Source organism: Schistosoma haematobium, chromosome 3 (genome assembly GCF_000699445.3).
Source record: "Schistosoma haematobium chromosome 3, whole genome shotgun sequence".
Taxonomy (NCBI): domain Eukaryota; kingdom Metazoa; phylum Platyhelminthes; class Trematoda; order Strigeidida; family Schistosomatidae; genus Schistosoma; species Schistosoma haematobium.
In genome coordinates, this window is record NC_067198.1 from 28,856,713 (window position 1) to 28,878,061 (window position 21,349).

A 21,349-nucleotide genomic window follows, 5' to 3' on the forward strand; every position below is an offset into this window, starting at 1 on the left:
TAATGCTAATTTTAATTAGAATACTAGTTATCAATTCATATGACTATTGTTACTGTGAATATGTTTTTTTTGTAAAAGCAAAGTGGTATTAAAATAAAAGAAAACAAATTCAATTTTTGTTCTATTTGTTTTGTTACTATTATTCTTAAAAAATTAATTTTCTAATCATAGAAATGTTAATTTAGTGATTTAGTCAAATTGATATTTTTAGTTTATATCATGGATTGATTTCAATCAAATAATCACTGAAAACCAGTAAGCATAAGATAGTTGTTTCACTCAAATATGTGACTCATTAGCGATGAAAATTTATGACTCCATTGTAGGTTAGTGAACTCAAAGCCTTCAGTCTTTCAACGTTCAGATAACTGAGTTGTTATTCAGTTTTCTGCAAATATAAGTTCCATCGATTTGTGATATTACTCGACTAATTCGCATTGTTTGTGCTGGATAAATGTATCACACTTACTATGAATGAATTGCGTTTATCACGGCTTCTTAAAAAAACTCCTGGGATTGGATTTTAAAATTAACTTAGTATAGAAACTATGTGTAGGTTGTTGAATTTTCAATGTTCACTTCTCAAATCAATATCGGTTTACATAGAAAAAGTCTAAGCTCTTAGAATAAGAGAAGTTCTGCTTATAATTTGTTAGAAAATTTTGAAGTTTTCACCTATTATTAGTTTACATCAAGAATTGATCTTCGCTAAACTAGCCTTGATAACCAGTATATAATTCTCCATTATGCTTATCCACAACCTCACCTTAGGTCTTGCGCTCTAAAGGTGAACCTCTATGCCTCTGAGATTATCCATTGAAACATAAATATAATTAACGTCTCAAAAATTTATTACTTAACAAATGAAAATCGAATTTTTATTTAATTCTGTTGATTAGGCACACTGTTGCTTGGCATTTCACAAATCTTTGATCGAATAATTTTAACACGTATTTTACTTCAAATGGAAATAAGGGAATACTAATTCTCCCGTTTTTTTATTGTTTATCAGTACACAGATAATTTAGAGTATAGATACAAAGCATGTGAAGGGTTTAGTGACATCATGTTATACTAAACATTGTAAATAAAATTTGACATTCAACTGAAACTAACAGATATTTAATATAATTTTATTTTGAATGGGTAGCTAGCATTCAGTTGGTCAGTGAATAATTAGATATAATTGAAATAACTAACAAATGTGTTTTTAATATACATGAAACTAAGTATTATCTTTATTTTAAGGATAACTAACGATTTTACCATTTAATCAAACGTATTTTGGGAGGGAGAACCATGCTGTTTTAAAATGGATGCCATCAAATCTGCTTTTCAAACGGTTTTCTCTATATCCTATTGAGTTCTAATGTCCAGCAGATTTAACTATGTTTTAATTCAAACAGGAACTTAAATTTGGCACTAGCCAATGATGACAATCTACTAAACATTGACTTTCTGTAATGATTACCGAAAGATTTTAAGTATAATGGACAAAGTTTAAGCATCCTGATTGCAACAGTCAAACCAAACAGCAAAAAATCAGAACTAGTATGTTTCTGAATTATCTTAAATGGAAACACTGTATCTACTTAAAATTTTGTGTTGTATTATTCGGTTATTCCTGGTGTTCATTTTATGAAGGAAACTATCAAAACACAATTTCCGTAATATTATTAGTAATACTCGTACACACTTTACATACGTGAAACATCAAGGCAACTGAATGTGAGGGTGAAGGAATCCAAACTGTGCTTAAAGCACATTCCTAAATCCTCGGATGATGTAAGAAAGCTTGAGAACAAATCAGCGATAGCATTACACTCGATTGAATCGGGTCATACAGTTGATTTCAATGACGCAAGAATCATTCAAAAAGGATTTAATTCTTACAAAGAACGACTAACAGCCGAAGCCCTACATATATGGGTTAATTCAAACAGTATTAATAGGAGAGATGGAATATAACTAGCTGTCCCATGGCAACTAATAATTAATAAGTAAACCTGAGCTCCTTATTCCATTTGATCAGTCTATATCATATTAACTAATTAATGGTTTCAAGTCAGTTAGCTTATCTGAATATTTGAAATATTCCCATATTGTTAATTTAGAACAACATAGACATAAGTGAACAATATTGTTTTCGATTGGATCCACATCAGGCTTTACTCTAATATACAGTAATATTTATATGCATATACGAAATTATTAAACCAATCAAGGTAGTTTATATGTCAATGATAACAATGGAAAAGATTACATAATAAGTAAAATGTGAAAAGTACAAATTGATGGTGTGACAACAGGTGCATTAGTTTTTGATAAGCAATAATAATAAAGGTTCAAATCAATGTTACATAATCTGAAATAGGTCAATGATTAGAAAAATATAGAAACTGAGATAACAATTATAAAATTATCAGAATGTGTTTTGTGGAGATTTTTTGAAATTTTCACAGATTGAACTCATGAGTCAGTTGAAGCTAGACCACCGTTGAAAACCTGGAAGCACTGGACGGCCGTTTCGTCCTAGCATGGGACTCCTCAGCAGTGCGCATCCACGACCCCGCACCACCCGGGGCTCGAACCCAGGACCTACTGGCTTCGCGCGCGAGCACTTAACCATTAGACCACTGAGCCGGCATCCAACGGTGTTAATGTCTAACTTCAACCAATCCACGAAGTTGCGCTACCGTACACCATTGTCTTCAGTGAGTTCCTATCTCACAACAGACCTGGTTGAAATAAAATTATAAGATGACGTAATAAGAAATGTTCAGATAATTGGACCATGAAACGTATAGTTGAGAGAAAATAAAGTGGTAGGAGGGGGTGAAGGAAAATAATAAACGAAGAGAAAGTTAGAAAAGGTATAAATAAATTCATTTATTACTTAAGGCCAAGGGAGAAATAAGGGAGTTACGAATTTCTTCTGAACACAAAGACTTGGCTTGTTGGCTCGGATTCCTATAGCTTCTGCTATGTGTAAGAGACGAGATCGAACACCATAAGGGAAACTAGTGGGAATCCGATAAATAACTTTGAACGACTTGTTTCTGTCCACTATATGACCGCTATCGATCAAGTGTGATAGAACCGAGCTGCGTATTGTTTTGACGTAACCTTTTCCTAACCACGAAGGGAGGTGTTCACTAACTCGTTGGTTCAGTTGCCTGGTAGTGCGTCCAATATAGCTTTCTCTACAGGAGCAGCTGAATTCGTAGATACACATAGAAGTGGCATAACCAGGTAACTTATCCTTCAATTGTGGAATCACCATCAATCGGGTCGAATACGATAGGCAGAGGTTGGCAGCATTAAACGTTCTCTTTACTGATCTAGTCAAACTATCACGTAATACATCGCTAGCCAAATCACCATTGAATTGCAGTTTCAAGAAAAGCGGTTTCTTATTAGCCGTCAGGGTCACTATTTTCCTGTTTTGTACGCGCAAGTGTTTCTTCAGGAAACCCAGTGGATATCCCAATTCAATCAAAATATTATGTGTTGTAATTCTCTATCAATAGTGTCGACTGAGCATATCTTAAGAGCTCTATTTGCAAGACATTTGACTAAGTTTCTCTTATAATGAAGAGGCACAAAGCTTAAAAAAATGTGTGTATTGGCTTGGTGAAGAACTTTTTCTATACACACCCCTACTGATAGAACCATCTTCTTTTCTACTTAACAAAACGTCCAGAAAATTTAGTTTTTTATCTATTTCCTCCTCACATGTAAATTTAATAGCAGGATGTTTGTTATTAAATAGTTCCAGTAGCTGTTCTTTTCTATTATTCTGATCGGCAATGATGAAGGTATATGCATATAAATATTACTGTATACTAGAGTAAAGCCTGATGAGGATCTAATCGAAAACAATATTGTTCGCTTATGTCTATGTTATCTGAATATGTTAAACAATTGACTCGAACATTAAAATAACACAATCTTTCAATTACAAATATATTCCTCTTTGAATTCAGTCTTTTATCTTGTTTATTTATCTTCATTTAATGCATGCTGTGACATTTTGATTCATTTCATATATAAAATGATATGTTTTTCTTAATATACACAAACCGAAGACAATATATAGTTGGATGAAATTTCTTCTCACATCACCTACGTATACACACAGTTTGTTATTGTAACACTTTTCGTTTCACACCACATATCTCTTACTCACTAATGTAAATACATACTTTAACATTGTTAACGTTGATTGGATAACTTATTCAGTAAACAGTAAACCAGAGAACCATGTACCTATTTATATTCGATAATTTTGTTGTTTGATTATATTTTCCTTGAAAAAATTTGGACCAGATTGCCAGACGAAACGTTGGATTTACTTAAAATTCATTCGCTGAAATTTTACAAATATATATTCTTCCTCTTTAATGACTCACATTAACTCGGAGCCTAAATATTGTGAAACTATTCGTTCAAATTTAGACGAAAGATCTTATTTACAATTTTGGTTTGTTATGTAGGTTAGTAAATTTTGCATATAAACTTCTAAAAATTATATTTGTAAATTATAAATATAAAAAGATATGCCTTTCCTATAGAATTATGATATTAGTTTTATTTAATTATTATTCTATCAAAACACAATGGAATCTCCTAGATCAATACATTCTTCTATAAAGTGATTTACTTCTATCTTTTATTCTTCATTGAATTCCTCGTTCAATAAAATAATTGGTAAACTACTCATAGTTTATAAATGTTATCAGTCGCTAACAGTGTCTCATTCTTTTTTTTTTTTTTGAGAAAGTGTAATTGATTTTTCTAGATGAATATTGATTTTAAATTGTTCACAAAAATCCAAATAAAATGAAATTAGAAGGCAATAAATACCAAGTAGAATCTTACTAATTTTATACAAAAATTGTATAATTATAATTAATATTATTGAATGTCATGAAAAATGAACATAACCATTCTATTCTCAACTTACTAAATTAAGATTTAATTATCAGATTAAGTTCTTTTAATTCAACACAAATATAGTTATCAGTATAGGGGTTGTGAAGTTGTTAAGTTTTTGATTGAGATCATGAATCGATTGATGTTAGACACTAACACCATTGGATGCCGGTTCAGTGGTCTAGTTGGTTAAGCGCCTGGCGCGAGACCGATAGGTCCTGGGTTCGAATCTCGCTGGGAGCAGGACCATGGATGCGCACTGCTGAAGAGTCCCATACTAGGACGAAATGGCCGTCCAGTGCTTCCAGGTTTCCAACGGTGGTCTAACATCAATTGATTCATGATCTCAATCAAAAACAAATATAGTTGTCAAGAGATAAATAAACTTTCATCGTTTTCCTAATGATGTAAGTGATATCTGCCCAGGACAGGGTTAGATGGAGAGTGCTGATGGGTGGCTTATGCTCCTCCACGAGTAGTAACAAGCATAAGTAAGTAAATAAGTAAGTATGTGATATCAATGTTGAATGAAATAAAACTAAAACTTAGTTTAGTAAAATGGATTCTGTTAGTATACATGATGTAATGACGTGAAATGTATTTTTAGTAAAAATCTTAAAAAGTTATGTTTTTAATGTTATTGAGCTATTTTACGCTTGTATTATAAATCACTGTAATCAATGACATTTTAATGATTGATATTGTTTGATGATTTTTTTTCAGTTCGATAAGACATTTGAAATTAGACAATATGATAAACTCAAAGAATTGTAATTCTTTGAAAAAGCTTGGACCAAATTGCCAGGTGAAACGTTGGATTTACTTCAAATTCATTCACTGAGATTCTTCCTTCTTAATGTCTTACATCAACTCAGCGCCCAAATACCGTAAAACTATTTGATCAGATTTAGATAAAAGATTTTAGATACGATGAACTGTTACTAGTTGGGAAATTAAGAAAAAATCAAGTTAAAATAATTGTGACGTCTATTAAAGTTTGAGAATTCTCTTCTGTACATATCTACTTTGATACACATGAGAAGAGTTGATTTCATTTTCAGTTCAGATATGATACAAGCTCTAAGATAACACTAACGAATTATTTGATCCCTTTTTGGTAATTATTCGTTCACCAATTCATGTTGATCTACAATACATAAAGGTTTCAGATTCGACAAAACTTTCTTTAAAAATTTTATCATCAAGCATAACCTACCAGATTTCGATTTCTTTTTTCTTGATAAATTAATTAGGATTGTTGTCAGAAATGTATTTAGATAGATCAAACCTCAATAGATGCAACCAAACCATTGTATATTATTTTGAATTCTTATAGCAACAAGTACGTTGCACATTTATTAAAATAACTGTAAATGTTCCGTATATTCCAATAATGTGTTTCATTGTACTAAACGTGAATGAAAATTATTTATTCTATACAAAAACAATGTAATATACCAAGAACACGAGATGATATAGTAATCCAACGATTTTTTTCGTGAATTAATCAACCATACACATGAGGTCATTACTATGACTTGTAACCAATTGTCAGTATAAAAATGTATAATGGAAGTATTTTTAATAGACATCAAATATTTTTACAAACCTAAAATAGTCAACAAACACTGGAACTTGGTTACATGCACCTTTGATTGATTACAGTATGCATACGTAAATGATAGCGCCGAGTTGATGTGAGATATTAATGAGAAAGAATGTATGTGTATTCTTTCGCTAAGATTTCACAAACACATTCTTCCTATTTAATGATAGCTAATTCAGTTTATATATTCATTCAAACATTTGTATAGCGGAGTAACGAAGAGTTCGTTTCTAAATAATGTCTATTGTTGTAACTTATGAATATTTGGTTTTTATGAGGTTAATTATGATGGAAAGAAAAGTCAATCTTCCATTGATTAACTAATTATCAATTTTGTTCAACATTACTTCCGTTTCGACTCAATGTAATGATTACACAATGTAGTATTTGTTTTCTTTTATGATATAAGATATTCTTGTATTCCATTGACATGAATTATGCTCAGTATGTGACTTGTTATAACTAATTATTTTTCAAATATGTGATTTCATCCTAATTATTAATCAAAGTGTGTGTACAATCATTATATAGATTAGTGTATTTTCGACTAGGGTTTTCGTCGTCGCCGTGTTTTTGGGCTAATAAATCTTCACTTATACCAGTCTTTGTGTTCATACTTTCGCATCGTGGGAATTGCAGACGTCCCTCGTTCCGAGTATAAGTGATAAGCGTTTCTGACACAAAAATCAGCGACGACCAGCTATAAAAAGTAACATTAAATCCTACAAGTTATAACAGAGCTTATAATTTCTTTTCATGACCAGACACTGATATCGCAGATTTGAATTATTTTAATTTCGTTACTGTATATTACTTGGGATTCACTTAATATTGTCATTAATAATTTAAGTGATCAACTAATAAATACAAGAACTAACAAATCAGTTGGATATTGGATTCATTGACGAATGAAGACAATTTAAAACTAAAACGAAATTCACTCAATTCACTATATTACATACCAAATAATGAGTAAACAACATCTTTAATTTGTTTATAAGCATTTATTAAATGAAATGTATACTTTCAAAACTTTACATTAATTGGAAACTTCACCAGTGCTTAAATCATAAACATGATCAAACCCTATAACGTTTTATAACTATAACAATAATTGTTTATTTAACGCTAATGGTCATTTATAATGTGGAGCTAATCCGTGTCGGGTAGAAACATGTGTCTACCTCAGTACAATGGAAGATGGTTGAGCAACCTCGTGGATTGGTTGACGTTAGACATTAACACCATTGGATGCCGGCTCAGTGGTCCATTAGGTTAAGCGTCCGCGCGCGAGACTGTAGGCCCTGGATTGGAATCCAGTGAGCAGGATCGTGGATGCGCACTTCTGAGAAGTTCCACAATATGATGAAACGGCCGTTCAGTGCTTCCAGGTTTCCAACGGTTGTCGAACATCAATCGTTTCACGATCTCAAAATATATTATTATATTACCGTATCTATGTACTGGTTTAGTTCTAGAATGAACTTATTAACAGTTGACATATTTTCAACATTATACGTTAACACTAATGACAAAAATAATGATATCGAAAAGTTCATATTTTTATTTGGTATTGATAATTAATTGACTTCTGTTTTTTTTGAAAAAGAAAAAAAGAAATCAACATGTAATTTTATCAATCCAAATGTTATTTAAGTATGAAAACTTTGATTTTCCTACATTTAATTCAATAAATCAACATTGAACACGGAAACAAGTTTCGTGCTTGAATGTTTTTTTTTCCAAAAACCAAAACATCAATAATACGAAACAACCAGTTTATATAAGTGGTAACTAAAGTGTTAAATAGTAACATTATAAGCAACATTCAAGCATAATTCATATTTGTTTACCAAATATTGTAAACTTTGGCTAGTTTTTTTGTTTTATTGAATTAACAGAACACTTTTGTTTTTACAAAACTCTTGACCATACGAATTTCTAACCAATATAGTGTGTTCAAAATTTATTAGTTCTATCCCTTAACCTACCCTTGTAATATTGATTGATTATCCAGAGTGGTGTTTTATATCGTTTTTTAACATTCTTCCTTATTATCTTTGTTTCCTGTTATCTTCCAGTATAACAAGTTAATTTCTGACTATTTTTCATTAGCAATCATTAACGTTTTCATATTCCTATGCTTTCTATCATAAGATAATAACTGTCTGTGGAATTCCTGAGACGTTAAACATTTCAGCTCATAGTTCTTAAAGATAGCTGAACAATATAATAATTTTAATAATTAATTAAATAAGTCAAAAAGCATGTTATTATTTTATTTAGTTTACCGGATTTGCGACTTCTTTATTATTCTAAAGGCTATAAAATCTAAAACTAATTAGTTAGCATTTTTAAACAGAATAGTAAGTAACCTAATGTTGATAAACAATTTAAACCTCACCACTAGATAGAGAAAAACTTTATTATATGATTTCGTTTAACTCTCCCTAAAAAGGTAAGAAAATCTTTGAATATGCATATTTCAACATGAATGAAAAAGATAGTTATCAAAGCATTTAATCATACACTAATATTCTACTTTCAAAACTACATTGTATTTTCATCCATCCTAATCTCTTGATAAATTTAAATTAAACGAAGAGAAGATAATTTACAGAATAACATGAATTCATTACATCCCAAAGTTATTCATCAGCTACTAACAGCCCAAATCGACAATTAGTAATATTATCACCAAAAAGTATTTTTATATACAATAATCAATGAAGTTGGGTTCGAAACGACATAAGAAACAAGAAGCGATAACATATTTAACACAGGACTGGTTAATATTTCTATGTTGAGGATGAAATTATAAATGGTAATAAAGAGACAAGAAATGATAATATATTATTAACAAATGAGTGATAATCAAGGCATCTAGCTTAATGGCAATGGCCTCTGCAAAACGGAGTAAAGGTGATATTTGCTGCTTATAGATCATTTTAAATGATTTTTTCACATCCACATCGTGTTCATTATCTCTTAAATGTCTGGTGATCACACTTGCGAATACTTTACTTCCTGTCAGATAAAACGTATGCGGAATATGTTAGTAGAACCTTGTACCTTCTTCTACGTGTATATGTGAATTCATAAATACATTTGACGGTGACTTCAAAATGGTATTATCAATAATACTAATGTAAATTTAGTCCATTTACTGCTGATAACCAGCCTTGAAGTACACCATATTTGTTAACTGATGACACATATACACTCAACTAATTTAATGTATACACATTACTTATAACTTCGGTATACTAGAGTAAACAATATTTCCTAAATTTATTTCAATAAACTAAACGGTGGCGCAACTTTGTGGATTGGCATGCTTGAAATCTGGACTACCTGTTTCTACCATCTAATTATTTCAACAAGTTATCTGTTTTTCATTTGTTTTATCTTATAATTATGTCCATTAATCGCATAACCTATTCAGACGCTTTTATGAAAAGCCTACGACTTTTCGCTGCACAAGTTACAAAAATGTATTATAAAAGACATTGTGGTGGTTGGCAATATGCGTTAAAGAGAATGAACATTAATCGTATGTCGATTCCCGAGCTGCTAAATTCTAACTGCCGATCACTAATCAACAAAGTTGACCATCTGCAATTCCTACTAAGTCAAAATATGTATCGTAATTGTGGTGTCATCACAATTTTAAGAATCTTGGTTAAATGATTTACAGGATGACTGCCTAGTATCACTACGTGATTTCATAATTTATCGTCAGGATCGATCAAACAATAAAAAGAGGTGTGGTGGCGGTGTAGCTACGTTTGTAAACATAAACTGGTGTCGATCGTCGTTTGTGTGTTTTAAGTTTTCAAATGACTTTATCGACTGTCTAACTCTAAGATTTCGTCCAAAACATCTGAATAAATACAAATATGTCACCAATATCTACGTGACTCCAGACTGCATATCGTCTGCCCTATCTGTTTTCGCTGATGAATTCACTGAGTTCGCTGTTACTGCCTTCAGTGATTCACTTTCAGTTGTATGTGGTGATTTCAATTCATGTGACTGTAGCTTCCTTACGTCACTAGGTCACTAAAATGTAGTAGATTTTCCTACCCGTTTGGATGCTCATTTAGACTTCGTTTTCATTAACGATGTGTGTATATATGTGGCTCGTAAACGTGCTCGATTGTCTAGCTCGGATCACTGTATAATTCGTGTTCTACCTAAAGTATATGGAAAGCATGGGAAGAGTACACTCTTACATCAAACCAAGAAAGTCAAATATAGGAATTACTCAGAAGAAAACATCCCAAATCTGAAAAACATGTTTCATACGACTAACTGGGAATTATTTACAGATGACTCACTGGAAATCACTACTGATGTTATCACTTGTTACCTTAAATTCTGTTTTGATATTTGTTGTCCCACTGAAACAATTTTTGTAAGTTTTGATCTACTTACATCTTCACAACTAAAACGACTACGGAGGGTGAAAAAAGAATGTACAAGGAGAAGAACTCTAAAGAAGTTCGTAAGCTAAATGGTCTGATAAACCTAGAGATTAGACGTCTCAACTGTATGTTTACTCAAAAACTCTTGTCTTGCAAAAACTCTCCAAGTATGTGGAAACTCTTTAAAGAACTTACAGGTGACAGACAGTTTAGGAGCGATAACCAGCTGAATGTTTGTGACTTAAATAAGTCTTTTGTACGTCAGTCATCTGATGTGGTGCTCCCTATATCCACAGGTTTAAATAATAGCTGTGTTCCTACTTTCGCTGAAACTGATGTACGAAGATGTCTCCAGTCACTTAATTCATCTCGATGTTTGGGACCTGATGGTAACCCAAACATCCTTTTTAAAAAGTGTGCTGACGTCCTATGTTATCCGTTCACAACTATCATTAACAGATCCTTCTCATCTAATCTCATACCGAAAATATAGAAAAAGATGAAGATAATCCCTGTACCCAAGAAAGCATCTGGTGATAAGAATGTAAAATTTATACCTATTGCAATAACTTCACCCTTCCTCAAAACCATGGAAAAATTATTAATACTTCCACTTCAGCCTGCGATAAAAGAGCATATTGATCCATATCAGTTTGCCAACAGATGCAAAAGAAGCACCTTAAATGCTATTGCTGTTCTTCATCACAACATAGTGTTCAACTTAGAAAAGGGAAAGAAGTATGTTCGATGGGCTTTTCTGGATTATACTTCAGCTTTTGATTCTATACCAAGATAACGTTTACTTAACAAGTTAATCAGCGTCAACACTGACAGCTGGATAACCAGCTGGCTATATTCCTACCTCTCTGGAAGGGTACAGTACACTGTGTTTGGAGGAAAGTGTTCAGAGTCTCTGCTGTCTCATGAAGGTGTACCACAAGGAGCTGTTCTTTCACCTCTTCTTTTCTCTTTTTTCTGAATGATCTGCCATCTTCCACAGAAAACACTTTTTTGAAATATGCGGATGATCTTACTGTATGTATGCCTATCTCTTCCTCTTTACATCCCATAGAAATGAATGAGTTTTTGTCTCGTATCGATTGTTGGTCTGTTAGTAATGGTCTCATACTTAGTCCGTCTAAATATCAAGTTGTTAACTTTAGCAAGAGACATGAACGGAATCTAAACACCATTTTGAGATCCCATAATGCTTGTACCATCGGAGACTCTTTGATAAACACAGTGTCGAAGGGCAATTATCTTAGTGTCACCTTTTCCTCTGATCTGTCTTGGTCTTCCTACGTTTTATTGTTATCGAAGAAGGTTTTCCGTCTGACTTACTACATAAAGAGATTGCATGCTCTTGTGACTACTCGTCATTTACCCTTACAATTTGTCATTTCTTGCACATAACCTACTATTCTTTACTGTTCTCCAGTATTTTTTCACGCGCTTTTGAGAAAAAACTGCTGTACTGCGGAAAGTAAGGACAACCAAGCTAAATGTAGTTTAGAACTACAGTTACTTGGGAAAACTGAAAAACCATAAAGTAAATCGTTAATTTGCAAAATATTAATGCATTATACCAACCTGGACTGTTCCTGTTGCAAACATCAATACATTGTCTCACATTTCATTGTTCATGCGTTTCCTTACAAGTTGCATTGCGTTGTCGCTCTTTCTTTCTTGATCTTCCCCCATCTTCTGCTGCCAGACATTGCGTTTTTAACTCACTTGATATACTACTTACATCGATATAAGTAGCACGTACCACACTGAAGGTAGTTAGCAAGATGTGTGGTGAATCTTTCGAGGTCATGATTAATATGGTTCTGGATAGACAACTAAAGTCATGCAAACTCCTGGCAGGTGTTATTTTATCAGATACTAACCATCCCCTTCAATCTTGTCTTTCTCCTTGTATATCTTCTGGTAGAACGAGACGTAATTACATTAAAATCCATGCACGCAAGCAAAAGTATGAAAGTTCTATAATACCTTACCTAGCAAATATACTCTGTGACGAACAGGTTGTTAGAGTTAACCTAGTCAAGAACCTGAATTCTTAACACGTATTTAATTTTAAAAGTTGTACAGTTTTTCAGAGTTTTTAAAACATTTTTTGTCTTTGTTTGTGTTTTTTTGTGTAAGAAACTTGTTGAAATACCCTGTGCTGAGAATTCTATATTGTACCAAAATATAATATTGAATAAAGCCATTAATAATAATAATAATAATAATAATAATAATAATAATAGACATTAACACCGTTGGATACCGGCTCAGTGGTCTAGTTGATTAAGTGCCTGGCGCTGGGTTCGAATCTCGCGGGGTGCGGGATCGTGGATGCGCACTGCTGAGGAGTCCCATACTAGAATGAAACGGCCGTTCAGTGTTTCCAAGTTATCTATGGTGGTCTAGCTTCAATTGACTTATGATTCCAATCAGTGAAACTTCATTTTATATACTTCTATTTAAACTAAAAAAATATGTTAAGGAATAATGAGTCGTTCATCTTCATTCTTAGTTCTTTATCAACGAAGATGTATTTGTTGTTGTTCTTGTTATTGTTGAATAGTTATTGATAAACAAAATGTTAACCTAAATAAATGAATTAAAAAAACACCATATGAAATAGCACTGTAAATAGTCAATTTCCTACAGTACTAACTATTTACACAAACCTAATCGCATCAATTCACATACATAGTAAATTAATTTTAATTATCACACTGAAGATATTTGTTTTTCTCCTTTTTTTTTCTTTTTTTCTCTTACATTGTTAAAATGAACATTGTTAAATAATAATTTGTTCATGGAAACATTTCATTAAAGATTATTTATTGGTTATTTTCGTTTTGTTCAATATATAATTACTAAAATGAATTCGGTATCCACCTACTGATCTTACCTAGTTAAAGGATTTTTTGTTTCTTCTTTTCAAAATGGTACATAGAAAACTATAAATGTAATTTTTTTTTGTTTAAGCAAATATATAAACTGAAACAATCAGAAACTTTTATTCAATTATTTAAAATGAATGACTTTTTGAGTTACTGAAGTAATTTATTTTTACATATTTATCGATTTGGTAAAGATATCACATTCGATGAATAATGTCGATTCTTTATGAGATGGTCAAAACTATATATATATATATATCTTAGGGTGATGATGTTACTTTTACTGAATTGAATTGTTTAGTTGTTGTTCGACTCTCACTATCCTTCTAGACAATATCATCAGAAATTACTTTTAAAAGGAGTGAGTTATTAGAATTTCTCCATAATTTCATAACAGCTTGTTTTATTTCATGTGATTAGAACAATGTCTCTTTCATAATTAAACTATCCAGTTCAGAGAACACAACACCTCCAAGATGTTTGCTAATGAGTCTAAAACGATTTTGTTTTGTATATTATCTTATTAAATTAATCGAAATTTAAAATCATATTGCTAAGAGATTCTTTCCTCTATTATGTTGCTTCAGTTATAAACAGACGAGTAACTTAGACTTTCGCAGTCTCTTATAACTTATATATTGTATTATCTGTTATCTTTTACAAAGAACTAAAACAAAATTCATGACTCCTGCAAAAAGATAACTATGGATTTGTTTCTGAGTGTTGTGGAGAATATCGAATCTGAAGTTGTATATCATTGACTGGAACAACAAATAATAATTAAAGTCAATAAATGCATACCGAAAAGTAACTTTGAAACGTAATGCCCGGAGTTCTAGGTAGAAGACGTGACCAATGAGGTTCAATTATGACTGCTGTGTGATAAATATCACCAATTGTAGTCGAATATCAGTGGTCTGAAAGTTAAGCTCTGACTGTGTAATTTGAAAATTTTGAATTCGATCCTCGACGAGTTCAGGGGTGGGCTCTGATGACGAGCCTCTAACAAGTCAGCTGTTCAGGGCTTTCTACTTTTCACTGGTTTTCTAATCAAAATCAGTCCATTATGAGAAAATTCAAAAAAAATTTAAATACATGTTCGATTATTATTGATGTTGATATTTCCTTAAACTATATTATTTTACTCAAATCAACCTTATTTTCTTCCTCATTTGACAGACAGAATTATTTTCTCTTTTACAAATGAAAGTGATACAATGTATTTTTAAATATAACAGTCCATTGTTGTCATCTTTGCCAGATGAATTTACTTTAATGAAAAAAGCTTTTTTCTTATTATAAACAATCCTATTTCACTTAATTTAGCATAACAATAACGGTTAAATATTAACCATTACCATACACATACCCAACTACATATTACGAATAGTATGTATCAACATGGATAATTTCAAAAGTATCTCTTTCTTGAAGGATATCTTCACTTTTGATAAAACTTCGTCCCTTTAATGTCTGGTAAACCACTTAATATTTTCAAAATAGAACTCTGTCATTTCTTCTGTCATATGTTACATCCAAATTGTCATTTGACAAATTTTCAGTGATTTGTTTTTCAAAGTAGTGTCTTATGATGGAGATTTTAACTTACATTTTTACACTGAATTGTATAGTCAAGAAATTCACCGAGTTCATTTCTTGGAAAACTTCTCTAAACTTAATACAAATACTAAACCAATAATACTAGTGTATAAACTTCATAGATATTCAAGTTTAATGCACACCATTCAGATTTCAAATAACATACTCCTAATTAAATCTCACTACATTAAAATTATTTATAGCAATCAATTAAAAAGTACCTATTGTATTACAAAGTAGGGTTAATTATTAACATTAAATTCACTAATGAGCTAAGATGTTACAAGAATAAACAAAAACCTAAGAGTAGTCACAAACAAAATATTGAAAAAAAAACATTTTGTTGTTATGAAATATTGTATCATTTGGCAACGAAGATCGATTTATTTGTACTACATATTTTTATGATCCATCGTGTCTAGATTTTCTATCACAATGATGATATCATGTAAGAAACATAGTTCTAATTTATAAGTTATAGTTTCACTAACCATTAAATATATAAATGTTAGGGAGAAAGACTAATAACTTTAGAGAAATTGCAAACAACAGAAAAAACATATTGTGTAAATCATGTTTTTAAGTAACTAAATTCATTCGACATGATACAATTTATCGTGTGTCTGACTTTATGAAAAGAAGTTTATTTAGACATGTATTGAAACAGCAATTTTTTGGTTGAATATATTTATCTTTGAGAGAAAATAAATCACTACTTCAATTGAATAGTATTTCGTCTCTAGTTCAAGATTCTATTGAACGGATGTCAGATGTATGGATAGCGGCTAGCAGTGGAATCCCAGACGTGCGTTTCGTTTTATTTGGAACTCGTCAGCTGGATGTACCTGCATCCCAGAGTTGATGATGACTTTTTAAAGCATTTATTTTTCTCATGATAAATGAACAATTATGATGAAATTTCAAATAGAATTATAAGATATTTCAGCTAATTTATGATCAAAAAGTTATTTATCTACCAAAATCTGATGAGAACATTGTGAAATGTTACAATATTGATCGTAAATAATATCCCTGATCTGAATACTACATGTCTTTTAATTACTATCAATGCAAAAATCCAATCAGTTTTGTCTTGATTTAAGACTCCTTAGCAATTCACATGTATGACTTCAAATAAAGTGTGAAACCGTGTGCCATGGCTAACACTATTTTGTAAGATGATTGTATCGATAGTTTTAAGTTGATAAATGCAAGTTTATTTGTGATGTCGTACGACACTTATCTGATTTGACCTGTCTCTCAACCACATTGAACCATAATGATCAACATTTCTATTAAACATTTTTGAAATTCATTATGAAATAGATTATTATATGTAGGACATTCAATTTGGAATACGAAGTTGGCTTGAACGACTTAGACTCATGTATAAAAAATGACATTGAATTCCATTTTCTTAATACTTTATGTGAAGAGAAGTTATATAGATAAAAAGTATGTTAAAATACCCATTTTAAGAACAAGAACAGTAGTTTGATATATTCGTATTCAGTGTACATATCAAAATTGGTTTTTCATAATCGTTCATACTCGTGAAAATCCTTTAGGAATATATTTTTTCTGTAAAAGTCGAATTAAGTATTCTTACAGCTTGTTTTATTCCATTAACATTATCATAATGATCTAATTTATTCTTTAAAATGCAACTGTTTTTTGTCCTTAAATGCCAAAGAAAAAAACAAAGCACTTTCCCAATTATTCTGATTTAAGGGAACTTCATCCATAATCGATCAAATTTGAACAGGGTGCAAACTATTGACCATTTATCTAGTACTTATGAAGAAATTTACATCTTGATACTCAAATCTAGATAATTAGTGTACAATTTTACATGTAAACATGTAAGCACATTCGATATTCTTCTATAATGATATGTAATTACTTCAGTGTAAATAATTCTAATGTTTCCTCTGACAAATTAGTTCGATCTCATTCAACAAATATAAACGATATCCACATTATCAAAGAATGTATACATAAGTAACAAGATCTTATCTAATACTTATCCAATTGTGTTTATTTGCTTATGATAAGGTTACGACATAATCTAATACATGAAAATTGTTCATTACATGAAGAATGTATGTATGTTGTGCATATATCTATATGTCACTGCTATAAGAAACAGTGAATAAAGGATGAATCTGTTTACATATAAGGACAATTAATCGTTTACGTTAAATATGAATCTGGAGCTGTATAAGAGTTAAACAGATCAGCTGAGATATGCATAGATTTTAAAACTAAATAGTCATAATTATTATCATAGTGTCCAGTGGTGTTGCTAAAATTGGTCGTGTAGTGGTAGTTTACGATCCTTGTATTTATTTATTAATAAACACTTTCCGTAATGTCTCTTCTATGAATACTGTTCTGATTCACCGATATACACAAAGCTTCGGTTGTAATTCTTTCGTCAGATGAGCTGAATCCCTTTTAAAGTATTTTCGTCCCTTCAAAATCGTTTTTCTAATACATTTTGCTCTATTACTTAGCTGTTTCTCAGCTTCTTGGGTTCAGCTAAGGATTTGGAAATAAGTTTCAAACATTTTTAGGGCTCCTTCAACTTGATGTTCAACTATCTATATATTTTTCTTACATACACAGCAATACACTCATTGCACTTAATTTCATAAATACAGTCTTATTGTTTCTCTTTTAGTATCCTGTTTCATTACTCTAACTAAAGTTGATCTAATAGTGTCACTGGCTCAAAAATAACCAATATCATGTCTGTTTAAAATAATTTTTGTTTCTTTCGATGTTTCTTTACAATATGGGATGACTACCATGAGTTTCCATTCTCTCTATGTACATTATGATTTGTTCTTCTCTCTTCACTTATTTGCTCTAAATATTGACGGAATCAAATTAACTTCAGCATGTTTATTGCTTGCTTTCGTAACAAGCTAATTACTGCTTTTTACCAAATTTCTAACGACTGTAACTTTCACTGAAATTGACTTTTCTGACTCATTATCTAATTATCTTTCTTAATATTGTTGATTTTCAGAATATGCTAGTCTTTACACTATAGTTATGAATTCTTCCAACCAAACATTCAAGAAATATTAGTTTATGATCTACAGTGTCAATCTTTTCGGTCAATTTAATACTTTTCTACCTATTGTTAACCAGTTCAAATATTTCTTATAATCTGCCATATCTGAATACAACGAATATGTCATTCACGTATCGAAACCAAATTTTAGGTGGATACCCACATCTCATAATTGCATTATTCTCTGAAACGCTTATTAATAAATTTGAAATTATAGGTAATAGTGATGAATTCGTCGGTTCATCTTCTCTCTGTCGATATAGATCACCTGAAAAAAAGAATGGTGTATAACACTGATATAATTTCAAACATTTAATAATCTGTAGAAAATATAACAGATGACGTGAATTTTATACTTTACCCAATCCCGAACATTCATCAATTATATCTAACGCTTGCTTACAGAGTGCATTTGTAAACAAAGTGGACATATTGAAACTTGCAGTGATATGAGATACAGATATATGCACAACATACATACATTCTTCATGTAATGAACAATTTTCATGTATTAGATTATGTCGTAACCTTATCATAAGCAAATAAACACAATTGGATAAGTATTAGATAAGATCTTGTTACTTATGTATACATTCTTTGATAATGTGGATATCGTTTATATTTGTTGAATGAGATCGAACTAATTTGTCAGAGGAAACATTAGAATTATTTACACTGAAGTAATTACATATCATTATAGAAGAATATCGAATGTGCTTACATGTTTACATGTAAAATTGTACACTAATTATCTAGATTTGAGTATCAAGATGTAAATTTCTTCATAAGTACTAGATAAATGGTCAATAGTTTGCACCCTGTTCAAATTTGATCGATTATGGATGAAGTTCCCTTAAATCAGAATAATTATTCAAATACAAATTTTACATTTAACGTCTCCTGTGTTCTCGGCGCCTGATTTCTGTCAAAGTATTCGTTGATATTTTGAGGATAGCTGATATCAACTCTTCAGTCGCTTTATGTTATTAAATATGTAACATACCTTATTTACCAGTGCTTCTTGATTTGCTCTTCATCTCATAAACACTTTTCACTAATCTAAACTTCACGTATAGAGAATACGATAAAAGCAACGATGTTCGAATAAATACGGTTATTGTAAGATCGTTCTAAAAAATATATTGCTGAAATTTTCGAGGTTTTTTTGAAAAACCATGGCTAAATTAGTCATATGATTATCAAAATAAAATCTCAATTACTGTAAAAACTAATACACTGAGTTAAATATATATTGAACAGTTAGATGCAACTGGTAACAGCAATTGAATTTCTCTGTTGTACCGGTATACTTAAATAATTGAACAGTGCTCACAGTTCATGTTTCATTATAATTATCCGCTCTTTTTGACACTCCATACAGCTAATATTCTGTTCCTATATCTATTTCAACGTATACTATCCGGCATTAAGTGAAAATAACTTTATCGTCTATTGATTCATTGATAATTTTTTGCATTATTTAATTGATTAAATAGAATAAAATGGAATAGCTAAACTTTTTATTCGACATATCACCACTCGAGAAAAATAGATAATCAATAGTGAATCTTTTAATGGAAACAAAAATATCAAACTATTGAAAATATTACGTTAAAATCAAGTTTATTATTTGTGTTTGTGTAATTTATTCAAATTCCGCATACAAATGATCAAATAAAACCAATTCGTTTTAACACTTAAACCTTAAATCAATTGTATCATTGAACAAAACTTCAGGAGTCCCTACAGGGGCTACTGCCGGTCCCAAGCCCGGATAAAGGAGGAAATGTTGTTAGAAACTAGTGTGAGATACTGAACATTAGTTTCTATAGCTTTACAAGTAGAAAGTGTATTGTTTTAACATTTTTCATTACTCATCACATTTGTAGACATATAGTTTTATTGTAGTATATGAAGTTAATTTTCTTGCCATAAAACTCTTATAGAATCGTTACGATTAGATATCTGGTTCACTATAAATGAACTTAGATTATTCAACAAAATCACAACATTGTATACTTTTAATGAATGTTTACTGAAAAAAAATCATAATTTTTATATTATATAATTCAATAGAATTCATACACTGTGAATTCTGCCTGAAGCCTTTCTATGATTACTGAAGGTCATAAGCTCGGATAAAAGAGAGGTGAGCATTGGGTTAGCTATCTTATCCTGTAGTAAAGGTCCTTGTTGAAATAATATCCATTATTTCGTGCATAAAATTTAAATTCTCGTTTATCTGTTTTTTATTGGCATTGATTTCTGATTTCATTCCATTTTATTTGATACAGTCTGTTCACGTACAACGCATTGATCATGGTTCAAACTCCGGATTTAATCTAACATTAACATCAAGCAATCTACAAAACATTGGTAAGCAACATTATGAAGATGTGTTCGTCGAAACGGTGAGTTAAGTAGATTGATAATACATTTTTTTATCAAGCAGAATATCTGAAAATCTTTAAAAATAACTAATTGAGATCTCAATGTTATATGTTTATGTATATTAGCGGAATTCAGTTCAATAAAATTCGAACAAATCACAATAACCTTTACATTCACTTTACATCAGTCTACAGATTACCGACATCTTGATTCTTTATGAAAATTGTTCTAGTGAATACAGTCAGTTATCTTCAATCTACAATATAATTTTAACGTTTATGTTTGTTACTGAAACTATTTCGTCCACACAATTTGCATTGAAAACAAATGTAACTTAAAGTTTTGTTGGAATAACAAATTTCAACAGCTTACTCAAATCTCAGTGTCTTGTGAAAACTTATCAGCT

The 21,349-nt window shown here is 30.9% G+C and overlaps 1 protein-coding gene across 2 annotated transcripts in view; it reads left to right on the forward strand.

Annotated features, from left to right (window-relative positions):
* The window catches only part of MS3_00005451 (uncharacterized protein), a gene marked incomplete at its 5' end in the record, with an annotated part of 37,012 nt that overhangs the window by 7,718 nt on the left and 7,945 nt on the right, over nt 1-21,349 (forward strand). The window contains 2 exons of one of the 2 annotated variants that reach the window (XM_051213520.1): nt 19,665-19,825; nt 20,847-20,963. In XM_051213520.1, coding sequence (XP_051069509.1) covers nt 19,817-19,825; nt 20,847-20,963 — 126 coding nt within the window. Of the gene's footprint in view, nt 1-19,664; nt 19,826-20,846; nt 20,964-21,349 lie in introns of those variants that run through there. The other variant, XM_035730320.2, reaches the window with a different exon arrangement.